The 13,523-nt window shown below is 40.3% G+C and overlaps 1 protein-coding gene across 2 annotated transcripts; it reads left to right on the top strand.

Moving 5' to 3' along the window:
• Positions 1–2,785: 2,785 nt before the first annotated feature.
• Positions 2,786–9,404, top strand: LOC122669348 (autophagy-related protein 16). Of its 2 annotated transcripts, XM_043866098.1 has the most exons (5): positions 2,786–2,992; positions 3,084–3,210; positions 5,684–5,865; positions 5,954–6,149; positions 7,964–9,404. In XM_043866098.1, coding segments are annotated over exons 1-5 (1,530 nt in total). In that variant the 5' UTR covers positions 2,786–2,990; the 3' UTR covers positions 8,987–9,404. The 2 variants fall into 2 exon arrangements, with proteins under 2 accessions (XP_043722033.1, XP_043722031.1); XM_043866096.1 differs by lacking the exon at positions 2,786–2,992 and having other exon boundaries at positions 3,010–3,210.
• The last annotated feature ends 4,119 nt before the right edge of the window (positions 9,405–13,523 follow it).

Raw genomic sequence — 13,523 nt, 5'->3', positions numbered from 1 at the left:
CAAAATAGTAATTTCATGTTAACAAATAAAAACACCACCCTTCTTCTCCTAATGGTCTCACCACAACCATGCCACTGCCTCCACCACCATTACCACCACCCTTTCCAACCAAATATAGAGAATCTATTCTCATTAATTTAACTACCAAATGGGTTTTTTTTATTCTTGCAATATTTCATATTAATACAACTAAAACAATTTCAATGTATTTGTTTACTATTTCATGAAATCAATCCGAAATTAAAATATAAAACTAAACCTGACATAACTAATGTCTTGCCCCCAGAAAAGATGGAATTAATGAGCTCGACTTGAACTCATCAGTGCAGGCTTGAGACTGACACAATCGATTATTGGGATCAAGCATTGGCCAATTAATAAGTAAGCGTTCTTGATGCAAGAGTGGCCCGATGATCATCGACAATGACTTACCGAATATTGTGACCAACCGATTATAGATTGTTTATCTCCTTATTAGTTCGTTTAAGTTAATTTAACCTAATTATAACCTGTTTGATAGCCGTTCATAACCCAATTAGTAAATTGACCTGTTTAAGGCCCCGACTAGTCCAATTATCTTGAGCCCAATAATGGATTAGTAACGGACCATCCAAGTATAATGTCCATGCCTCGCATACAAGGCCGGAGGCCTAGTTACCTAATTAGCAAGTGGAAATGGGTTGGGACCTTAAATTGGTGGGGACTAGGGGTGAAATAGGGTCGGGTTTTTAAAAATCCTAGCCCAATCCAAACCCAACCCGACCCTAGGTTGGGTTGAGATATCTCAGCCCGGCCCTGATTGGCTCTGATCTGATCGATTGGGGCTAGGTTAAAAAACTTAGCCCAATCTATAGAGAATTAGTTTTTTTTTTTTGGGTAAACCAATTGATAATTAGATACTAAACAAAAATTTGTAAAATGTAAACAATATACTGTAAAGCATGATCTAACACAGGGTCGAGCTAAGTTGGGCTTAGCCTGAGGCCCGACCCTGACCCCGGGCATGAGAATTTCGGCCTTGCCTAGAGTTGAAAAATTCAGCCCAGGCCCTGTTAAGGCCAGGGCGGGCACGGCCCAACTGATTAGGACGACGATAATGACAAACCCCTCCCCTGGGTTTTGAGTAATGACTCTCCCCTCCCCTGCATTCCCAAGATTCTATCAACCGTACCCATTCCGTTAAAAAGGACTGTTAAGTGATGACATCATCTTAAATATATTCAATAAAACCCCAAAATGCCCATATATTTGTGATATTCCAATAATTCCCTCTAACCATATCAAAACCCTAAAAACATCTCTAGGAAACGCCGCCACCACCGTATCCACCACCACTTTCACTTCCGTAGCCACCGCCGCCACCATGAAAGAACCTTGCATAGGGTTAGGAAACGTCGGCGTTGTTAATGAGAATGCCAACATCCGGACCTTCAATGGCTTCCCGAATCCGACGTATCTCCTCGGAAGGTCACCGGAGAAATAAACCACCACATTCTTGATCCGGGTGTTCCCAACGAAGAAGACTTATGGTGAATTTGGACAAACAGAAGAGACCCGAAAAAGAAAAGAAAGAAGAAACGATTAAGATCGTCGAGTGGAGGTGAAGTGAAGTGACGAAGATGGGTTTCATTTTTGGGAGTCTTGGAAAGGGAGTGGGTCACGGTGATGAGGTGAAGTGAGGAAGATAGTTTAAGTCACTCCAATCACAACTGGAAGCTAAGCCCTACTTTATGTTACTCCAATATCATAACTCTCTCTCTCTCTTCCTTCGCAACCAGCTATTGAATTGCCTCTTTAATTAAGGATTCCGTTTCAGTATAATCTTCAGTTTCGTTTGATATTCCACAAGTCTACTTCAAGGCTACTTCTTCAATTCTGATTTTTCCGAATCTGGTTTCATCATTGCTTTAATTGCACATATTATTGTTTAATCACTAGATCATTGTTTTGAGCCCTTAAATCACTCGCTACCAATTTCTTTTCCATCCGGGTTTTCAAGTTTCCTAACTCCAACAGGAAACCTCAATATGTCTCAAATCAGCCACGCATTGTAATCAAATTTTACTCTCATATTATCCCCGTTAATTAGACCGTATCGACCGTAGTTCAGCCCCAACCGATTTGTTCCGACTATCAACTTTCTCTAATGGTTCTAATTCCTAACCCGTGGTTCGGAATTCTTCTATGCTGCCCTATGAAAGAGAATTCCATCTATAAAGACTACAGAGTGATCCGCAATTGAGGAATAAATAAGAAAAAAAGACCCTATAAAGAATCTAATCTGGGTTTGTTCAATTAGATAGGATTTGTTGAGATTAGTAAAGATTTGACAAGAAACAGAGACGATAACATAAAATCCTCAATGGACATCGAAAGTAGGAAGAGGAGAGACGATGAGTTATGGATCGGTAGTGTTCCTTTTAAATGGGTAGGGATGATCAATTTATAATGAAAATTGATTTTATATCTTCTATTTTTGAATCAACCGATTGGGGGCAAAGTTGCGGGCAGAGTTGCGGGAGGAAGAAGAAGAAGGGGGTCAGAGGGTAATATAGTCTTTCTATAACACTTAACGGCCCTTTTTAACGGAATGGGTATAGTTGATAGAATCTAAGGAATGCAGGGGAGGGGAGAGTCATTACCCAAAACCCAGGGGAGGGGTTTGTCATTAGAGCATAATCGAGGGGAGGGGGGAGTAATTTACTCAATCATAAAAGATATCCCCGTGGTCCGGCGATTTAAGGGGTACACTGGTCATTTTCATTTTCCTCCCCAACCACGCAATTATCAATGCTGCGTAATCTGGGGAGTTTCGAATTTCTTTCATCTTTCTGTTTATCGAGTCAATCTCTTCTCGGAGGGTCTGAGCTCTGAGGTCATCGAGGCTCCAGCTTGCACTCCTCTTCTTTCGGTGGCCGCGAACTTTTCTACGAAATCTCAAGTCTGAATGACTAGAAGCCACCGGTTGATTTTCGGCGATTACGATCAACATGTAAGACTGAGTTCTAATGATCAACCCCCTCTGTTACTCGACAGAAGAAAGAGAAAGAACAAAAAATGATAGAGTTGTTGTTGAATTTCAGGTCTCCGGATGAAATCGCAGCGGACGCTATAAAGCACGCTGTGAAGGCGCTACGAAAGCGGCATCTGCTCGAGGAAGGTGCTCATGCTCCGGCTTTCATCGCTCTCTCGAGGCCTTTCCTTTCACAGGTTTTCTTCGGCAATTTCTATGCTTATTGTTACTTCTTAAGAAACAGAAGACGAGCAATCTTTATTTTTTGTATACAAGCGTTCTTTTCAGACATAAACGAAGAATAAGAAGTAGGTTTGATATCAAATTTGAAATTTCGCATTGATTGAGGCCTCAGTCGACATATTGAATATATTTTAATACGGAAAGCTTTTGTTGTGACGCTCATACTGTTTATTTTCTTTGATTGAAAAAATTGAAGTTAACCAGACATTGTAAAGTATTTATTAGGTCATACAAATCACAATGCAAGGAACAGATGGAAGGGGATAGGGATCTCACCCTAGGCCTCTCAGCTATCACATTTCAGGATTTTCACAAAGGCTCAAACCAATATTTCATTATTCAAATTCGTGTACAATGCTTGCCTCCCTTACAAACTTATTTAGAAAACTTAAAAATAGACTTATACACTAAAAAAGAAAGGCCTAACCCAATCCTTAATTAATAAGGTATCCTAAATTGACTAGGAAAATGAAATAATAAAGTAAACAGACTAAAAATAGGACTCTAACTAAACTAATGAAGTAAATCCCGTTTTCCTACTTTCAACCTATATTTTAGGCTCATTAAATTGATCAATTACAAAGTACACCCATGGGATCAAAAGTCCAACACCTACATAATCCAACCCAAAGCTTATTTTCAATGAAATAAGCCTTTTAGGTGACTTAACTGCATCAATTTTCCCCTGCTTGAAAAAAAAAAAACACTCGTCCACAAGTTTGATAGAGATGCTCCATTGAACCAACAAAAACCTGCCACATCATCAGACCAAGCTGCCTCTCATTGCAGTTGATTCCCATAACTACACTGTGCTGGTTTTGGGTCTTGTTCCTGGGGCTACACATGGACCTTAGATAAATAATATATTAGCCTACCCCATTTAGTTGGGATAAGGCTATGTTGTTGTAGTTGTAATATATTTGTGTGTGTGTATACAACAACATAGTCTTATCCCAACTAATGGGGTCGCTGACATGGATCTTAGCTCTCCAAACAGCTCTATTCAAAGTCATACATGATACTAGGCCTAAGCTAAGCATGTCTTTCCTCACCACCTCATTTATGGTAAGTTTAGGCCTGCCCTTGGCTCTTTTGATTCCCTCAATCTGAATCAGATCACTCCTCCGTACTGGGGCCATCCAAAGGCCTCTTTTGAACATGGCCATGCCATCTCAAATGACTTTCTCGAAGCTTATCCTGAATCGGAGCTACACCCAGTCCAGCTCTAAGATGGTGATATGGTCATTCCTTACTCTATTCTTCCTAGTTTTGCTGCACATCCATATCAACATCTGTGTCTATATTTGATTGATGAGTAAAAAACTGCTGTGCTATTGCTGCTCTAATAAATTCAGTAATGATGAATGATGCATGGAACCATGCTTCTGGTTTGGTGTTATACTGTAGGTTCCTTGAAGGCAAACCTTAAAAAATCTCTCATCTGCTATTCATGGAGCTATTCTAATGTGAAGCTACTAGAACCTACTTTTGTTTTTGGTTTGTCTTTTCGTATTTTCTTAGTTTATTTGTTGAATGCATTGAATACATAAATTCATCTCCTAAACCCTGGTCCCTGAAAATCTGTAACTCTTCATTTATACTTCAATTGATTGTCTATACATCCATATCCGCCAATTAGACATCAGAAATATTATTATTCCAACCCTTAATACCAACCATCAGCCAAACCCGCCGGTCTATTCCCTAATTTTAGGGTCTACATCATTTCCATATTTTCCTAACTTTCTACAGATAATCCCCAAGTTTATACTTTAGAAATTAAAAAATTGAAGACCTGTTAATTATTGGTATCAGAACCTTGGTTGTCCTGCATTACTTCCCTTTCCCCAAGCAATGTAGCAGTAAAATTAAAGCTAAAAGACGTACTTTCCTTTGGAAGAGAATTGAAATCAGTGAAAATTCTTGTTTCAGTAGGAGAGAGAAAGAAAATTATGAAGTTCAGAAAACTAATAACCTACAAGGTCTCACCCATAAGGACACTATTGTATCAGAAGTCACATATTCTGTTAGTAGTATATACCCAAACCATCCTCCCTTTTTAATCTCTCTAGCTGATTTATAATTTTTCTGAGGTTCTACAAAATTATATCAATAGGTGGACCATATGGAACACCTGTTTTTTCATTAGTAGTAGCAAGCACTCTTTATCTTTCCTGATTCTTTTCCACTTCAGTATGAGGGGAACAGGTTATTAGCAGATCAGTTTTCATGGTAACATCTCTAGATTGACTCTGACACAGTCAGTTTGCTTGTCAATACTATTGGTCACAGGAAGGATGCTTCTTCTTGGGCTTCCACCCTTCATTTTAGTGGTTTGGAATTATACATCTTATATATAATTTTGGGGCTTTCTTTGATCTTTCTGTACTTTTGAACTTATGATTGAGTTAATGGATGTCCTTCTAGGGATCAGAATGGAAAGAGAAAGCAGAAAACCTTGAACTGGAACTTCAGCAATGTTACAAAGCTCAAGCAAGATTGTCTGAACAGCTTGTGGTAGAAGTAGCGGAGTGCAGAACATCAAAAGCACTGGTTCAAGAGAAAGAAGCAGTAGTCGCTAATCTGCAAAATGAGGTTACGCAAGCAAGGTTGTGTAGTTATAATTTATCAACAGGGGATATGTTCTTCTGATTTTAAGGTGTTGTGTGAGTGATTTAATCTTAATATGTTCTACAGTGAGGAATGCTCTCGGTTAAAGGAGATTTTAGAAGAAAAGACAAAAGCTCTAGACTTGGTTGTTAGTGAGAACCAGGCACTTAGAACCCAACTGGAAGAGGTGACACTGAAAGCTAGAAATGCAGAGGCTGAAAATAAGATGCTGATTGACCGCTGGATGCTGCAAAAAATGCAGGATGCTGAACGGCTGAATGAGGTATGTCATGTTGATATTTAGTGAATTCTTTGCTTGCTCTATCTTTAGCATGTCCTGAGTCACGACATTTGATCTGATGCTATTTTTCTCTGAGCATATGATTGGAAAAAATATAATATCAATTATTTCTGGTGCATCTACTGGAAAAAAATTATTAATATCTACCTATGGTAGAAAATACTGAAGTGGGATCTTTTAATTTTAAAATATGTTTGATATCGACAGTTTTAGGTCTGGGATCCATTTCACTATTACCATATGCACTAGATTCTCTCTCTTGCTCACCCCCAATTGTGCATTATGCTGTCTTCTTTTTCCTGGTTCCTTCTCTCTGTGTGACTGATCCCAAGTACTTGGAATTAGGCTTAGCTAGTGGAGTTTAGCTGAATATAGCAAATGAAAAATGTACTAAGAAAAAAGAAAAAGCACAGAACAAGAGAAAGTTACTGTCTTAACATGTAATTACCATGGGGATGGCACCTTGGGTGGTGGGGGAGCCCTGAGGAATGCATATAATAATGATCACTTGAATCTTTATATTGTGCCTATGTTGCTATTTGGTCTATGAAGACTGTTTAGCCCAAGCTCCTTTGATAATTCTGTTTATAAACTATGTGGTGTCTAAAATATACCTTTTTTTAATGAATTTCTGAAGTATATGCTGAAGCTATGTGAGGAAGGGTTGAATGTCAACTTGGGATTGGTACATACAACTGACAGTCAATTACCTTTAACTTGCAGTTAAAGAGCTTCTTCAAATTCACTTAAAAGAAAATTGATTTGTAGACCACAATGTGCGACTGATTATTGGGAACCATGTGGTTGGCAATCAATTTCTCAAATGATGTCCATCTCCATGTTGAAGGAACTGTTTTCTATTGCATGGAATAAGGAGGCTAGGGCAACCATATGGACAATATCAAAACGAGAGGAGAATGAGCTACACTATTCAGTTGCAATTTATATAATAGGGTGGTCAAATTTGTCTTAAGATGTTGTGGCTATTGGAAGGCTTAAGTTAGAGACAGTGGGTCTCTGGCACTGGCGGTCGAATTTGTTAACTTCTTTGATCTTTGAGAGAGTTAACTACCAAAGTCTAATTACAAAAGGAAACTACTAAAGAGACATAACAAGTAACTACAACTAAGCTATTAGACATTATCCCATGGTACACTATTCGATAGTTTGCAACTTGGATTCTGTTGTTCACCTTCAAGGTTGAAGAGGTAAGGCGTTGATTGCAACTAGGCTGGGGAGGGAAATATTTGATTGTTTGCTAAATCAATATGTGTGTATATTAGGGTACCGTCATCTTTCATTTATTATTTCTTCAACATCCTATTTTGCTCCATGTTGTTGCATTTGAACAAATAAATTTTAATCATTTACTTGGTTTGTTTGGACTAATTCTTTTAATGTCTAGCCCTTTTTTTTTTTTTTTTGTTACATTTGCTTATCCCAAAGCTCGAGCTATTAAGTAAGGGCCACAACAATGTATATCAACACACAAGCAGAGCAGTACGTGTGTGTGTTGACACAACACCAACACACACATGTACTGCTCTGCATGTGGCACGATGGGGCCCCAACACATAGGGACACAATAACACATAACACAAACCCTTCACACTTACCATTGATCGAACACCCGACCTCCTGGCTCTGGTACCATGTTACAACTGTTCATCCTAAAAGCTCGAGCTGTTAAGGGCCACAACCATGTCTATCAACACATAACAACATTTTTCTAACCTGTTTTACCCAAAAAATAAACTTCTATATTTGGGGCTAAGTCAAGCTTGGTATACATGTAGGTTAATGCATTATATGAGGAGTTGAAGGATCGGTTAAAGTCCAGCAGCATAGAACAACTGGCAAGGCAGCAAGTTGATGGTGTAGTCCGCCGAAGTGAAGCAGGAGCTGAGTACTTCGTGGAATCAAGTGTCCCTACTGCACTCAAATACAAAATCCATGCTCATGAAGGTGGCTGTGGTTCTGTGTTATTTGAGCACAACTCCAACAGGTTGATCAGTGGGGGACAGGATCAGACAATCAAAATATGGGATACAAACACAGGGACACTAAGTCGCACTCTTTATGGATGCCTTGGTTCTGTTCTTGACCTTGCTATTACCCATGATAACAAAGCCGTTATTGCAGCTAGCAGCTCAAGCAACCTGTATGTATGGGATATGGGGTCTGGTCGAGTTCGCCATACCCTCACCGGGCATGTTGATAAAGTATGTGCTGTAGATGTTAGCAAAATTTCAGGTCGTCATGCAGTGAGTGCAGCATATGATAGGACAATTAAACTTTGGGATCTGCAGAAAGGTTATTGCATCAACACAATTATCTTCCACAGTAACTGCAATGCTCTTTGCTTCAGCATGGATGGACAGACCATCTGCTCAGGTCATGTTGATGGGAACCTTCGCCTTTGGGATATTCAGACAGGAAGGCTACTTAGTGAAGTTGCTGCACATTCACAGGCTGTCACATCTATTTGTCCATCTCGAAGTGGCAATATCATCTTAACAAGTGGGAGGGATAACTTGCATAATCTATTTGACATGCGAACTTTGGAAGTTTGTGGCACATTAAGAGCAAATGGAAACAGGGTGGCATCTAATTGGAGCCGTTCTTGCATCAGCGCAGATGACAATTATGTCGTGGCAGGTTCTGTTGATGGGTCTATCTACATCTGGTCAAGAGTAGGAGCAGATATTGTAAGCACTCTAAGAGAACACTCTGCTCCTGTTCTTGCTTGTTCATGGAGTGAGTTGGGAAAGCCTCTAGCCTCTGCTGATAAGAATGGAAATCTCTGTATATGGACGTGATTGGTCTTTGCCATGATGATGGTTCTTGCCTGTTTCATGTGTTGGCAGCAGATATGTGCAAATGGCTTCTCTTTGGCTGCTCTCTCTGTTTCCACAAAAAGTCCCATCTTTTGGTTGGACACCGTTCTGTTGAGGATATTGAAGCATCATGACCGCGGCTCCAAGGTCATACTGCATTTGGATATTGTTCTTGCCATATTGTTGTGAGTATAGATGTGGCTGTTGGCTTGCATTTGAGATATGGAGACACGCATTTTCATCATTCTAAGCCTACCAATAGGCAGAAAAAGTAGGACATTGTAAATATTATTTGCCAAGCAATATCTACAGAAGGGAAGCTCTTGTTGCAAGTTCTGGCAATGTCCCTGGTTTCAGATTTTAATCATGAATAAAGCTGATCAGTTATAATTGTGCTGCATCTTCTCTTCTGCCTGATATTTTGTGACCAGCAACGGCATGAATCTGGACAAATCCAGGTACAGGCCTAACGTGGATTCTGGACAGTGAAGACCCCGATTTGGAACACCTTCTATGTCTCTATAGATTCCTCTTCCAAAAAAAGGGGTGGGGGAACTACATATGAGAATGAGATGAGTCAAAATTTGACATAAAATGATCCATCCGGCAAAACCCTAGATGCTTGGAATATACTGATTCCGAGGATGAATCAAACTGATTCTTGCGGGTTCTGATCAGATCTGAATGAAATTGGCCAGGATTGATCCAGACTCTAATTCTGGGTTTTAAAACCTTGATTCAACAAACTAAATGCCACATCTGATCCATACACAAAAGAGAAGATAAGTGTGAAATTTTGTCTAAATCTTGGTGAAAATTCGCTAGTTCTGACATGCCCAAGACGAAACAAGAGGTGAAGCACAGGAACAGCATAATTTCGGACACTGTTTTGTCAAAATTTTGATAATTTCGGTCACTTTGCCCGTTTGCCCTCCAAAATGGCTAATTATTACTCATGAAAAAAATGCATAGTTTGGATCAAAATTTCGCTAATTTTAATTGGACCAAAATGAGATCAAAATACAAGTTTTTGAACCATGATCGTGATGGTGTGTACCCTTGTAACCAAGCATTGGGTATATTATCCTTTACTTTAAATGAGAAAGGATACATGGTTCATGGGTTGGAGATTTAGAAACAATTCACAGTCTGCACTCTGCACAATTACATGGCAATCAAATTGGCTTATTACACTGCTTTCAATCTCAAACACTTTTGAGTCAATGGCAGCTCGTCCTTAAAAAGTTCTTCCCATATTAAAGTTGTTTCTTTGGCAATGCATCTCTGATGCATTAGCCGTAAATCATTCATTATTTCGTCAGCATCTCTCGGCCTTCTCTAATTGCCTTATCTCACACAATACTGCTGAGATGTTTTATATGCACTTGCATAGTGGAAAATAATTTTCTTCAATTCTCTAAAGCTGTGCAGTGCTAGGTAGAGATGTTGATATGTGATAGATCAGACATCCAATGGTCCGAGCTCATTAACATTGATCCGAAAAATGAAGAAAAGAAGGATGATCCTTTTTTTATGTAAGTCATTCAGGCACTAAGAATTCTGACTCAAAAAGAAGTTCTCTATGTTATAAGGTGGAGTTTGCGTTCTTCACATCCATATCATGGGACGAACAAATTCGTAGCCATTGGTGGTTGACTACTTCATATCCCCGTCCAATCCGAAAGTGAATAGCTAGATCGAGCTGACCTAATACCCTTAATGATTATTCGCTGCCGGATTGCCTTACTATATATGGGTACTCATGTAGTTAATTCTTTCTTTCTTTGTTTAGTGGTTTTCCCTTTACGTGTAAGGGTTTCCTTGACATTGTATCTTGTGTCAGAATCGTTTTCAGGCTGCTTATCACTTCCCCATTAGTGTCAGTTTTGTCTCTCGTCCCTATCGGGTAGTAACTGATCAACCTACTGTTGGGGTTTCAGAGCATATCTTCCATTTTCTTAAGCTAAAATCACTTCCCTTGGCATTGTAGTGCAACGGAAAAAGTGGGTGCGAGGGATGCACTAGTCGTAGATACAAGGCCATAGTCTCTTTTCTTGATCACCGAATCCTACTTGCTTTGATCCCTTTCCTTTCTCTACTCTATGGGATGAATCAGCGCTTTGTATTGGCGTGTATGTTTCCGTGTGGCTAATACTCTATACCCGACCACATTCTTCATGCTTTGATGCAGTTTATTTCCAAAGCTCCTCAAGTATACCCAGGCAACCGATTTATCTCCATGTTGCAGCGTCCCGTGGTAGAGAAGAGTTCGGATCGTTAGATGTTCGAGCTGCCAGGTGTCGACATCTCCACCGTGCACTACCCACGACTTCAGGAATTGGACAGGATTAAAATCCCTTGTGTAGTGCCCTTTTGTGGCTTCTTGTTGGAAGGTCTCCCCAATGCACATTGATGCGATAGATTTTCATGGCTCCTCCAAAAGAGACTGGGTTCTGTAGTAGCTAATAGATTTCGTGGAGCTCCTAACAACAAGGATGTTGCGATTATTTGGGCCTCTTTGCTTTGGGTTATTTGGAAGGTCCGCAACTAGAATGTGTTTCGCCAACTAAACCTAGACCTTTGTACTACTATGATGGGAAGGGGAAAATTATCACCTACGGTCCCTTGCCCGGTACGGTTCCTTAGTGCCTCTAATAAAGGGAGGGGGGATGCACTGCACCTGGGTAGAGTGTTCGATTAGGGGATGGAATGGACATTTCGCCCCCTTGTTAGGGAACTGTACCGGGCAGGGAACCATAGGCGATCTTTGAAGGCCTATGATTTATTTGTGGCAAACGGTCGTTAGGCTGCTTTAAGGTCTGATCGTTACATGGTCCAGATCTCATCTTCCCTTTCAGTTGTCCCACTGGGGCTTCCCTCTGTCTTTTCCTTTGTGTTCATGGATGATGTCTTTCCCAAATCGTTATCCCCTCAAATTCCTCCAATTCCTCACATGGGGGCGAAAATGACCACCCCACTCCCTGTCGAAAACACTGCCCAAGATGGGGTCCACCGTCCACTCCCCCCCAAAAAAAAAAAAATGTAATTATTTTCAGGCATTAACGGTTATAAAGTATAAAGTATAAAGGGAAAATATCATGTACCTTCCCTGAGGTATGACTTATGTACACTTTCACCCGTGAGGTTTGGGAAATTTCACGTACCTCCCCTATTTTCCAAATTTAGTAACAAAAACACCCACTTTCTTGATTGTAGACGTTAAACGTCAGAATTTTGATTTAAATAGCCAAATTGCCCTCATCTTCTTCCCCAAATCATTTCCCCAAAACATAAAACCTTAAACCCATTTTAGGGTTCCAAAACCCCACTGCCGCCTTTAGCGGCGGCCAAACCAGAGGACCGACGGCCTGGATGTTACTGGCGAAGGATTGCCGTGCTACGACGACTGCGAAGGGATGGGGCTGAACGGTGGTGATGGTGGCGTCGTTCATCATCAAATTTTGAATATCAGAGAAGAAGATTCGTACCTGGAAAGGATGTCGGAGAGGGACATCTTTCACCGTTTTCCATCCTGCTTCCCAAATGGACAGTTTTATTCTCTCAAGGCCGCTAATGGGGACCAGATTGCCACAATCGTGCTTGCTTTCTGTAGTTTCATTCAGATTAGTTGAAAATGCCCAGACTAATCTGATTTGAAGAACCATAAAAGAGAGATGAAAGCTAATTAAGGAGAACTTTGGGTTTTCAATCCTTATACTATAGATCGCAATGCCTTGGCTTAATTTTGCAGAAAGTTGCATTATTTTCCATAAATCAGATATTGGGGCTTCTTCTGGGCCTTTGAGATCTGGGGTTCGAACTGTCGAGGGTACTGTTAGTGTGCAACAAGTTGGAGCTGCAGCGATAGAGTCACATCCTTCTGTCCAACGATTAAAACCTTGTCCTGAGATGCCGGTAACTGCACACGTTATCGAATTAATGGTGGCCAGAGACCTGCGGTAGGATTTTTCACGATTCCTGTTTTGGCCGCTGCCACAAAGTGGGCAGCAAGTTGCAGAATTTTTTTTTTTTGAAAGGGGTGAAAGTAGGGTCGCGGCACAGAGGTTGGAACCACTGTCACGGCTCTCTGCCTCATTCGGATCCTTCGTCGGATTCCTTAATTGCCAGAATCAGCTCCTGCTTTCACGTTTAGGATTGAAGGGTTTGAAACCCTAAACGATTTGGGGAAAAAGATGAGGGCAATTTGGTTACTTAAATAAAAATTCTAACGTTTAACGTCTACAATTAACGGAGTAGGTGTTTTTATTACTTAGCTTGAAAAACAGGGGAGGTACGTGGAATTTCCCAAACCTCACGGGTGAAAATGTACATAAGTCATACATCAGGGGACGTACGTGATATTTTCCCAAGCACACTGTAGAATTCTCTATAAGACTATTTATTTAATGGAATTTCGTTATAAGGTTTGCCATCGTGATTCGAGACAGAATGCCAAATCATCAAATCAAAACATAAAACGACGGTTACCATACAAGGAAAAGGAAAATATAAACTTACG

The sequence above is a fragment of the Telopea speciosissima genome, chromosome 7 (genome assembly GCF_018873765.1).
Source record: "Telopea speciosissima isolate NSW1024214 ecotype Mountain lineage chromosome 7, Tspe_v1, whole genome shotgun sequence".
NCBI classification, from domain to species: Eukaryota; Viridiplantae; Streptophyta; class Magnoliopsida; order Proteales; family Proteaceae; genus Telopea; species Telopea speciosissima.
This window is presented reverse-complemented; position numbering and strand designations above follow the sequence as displayed.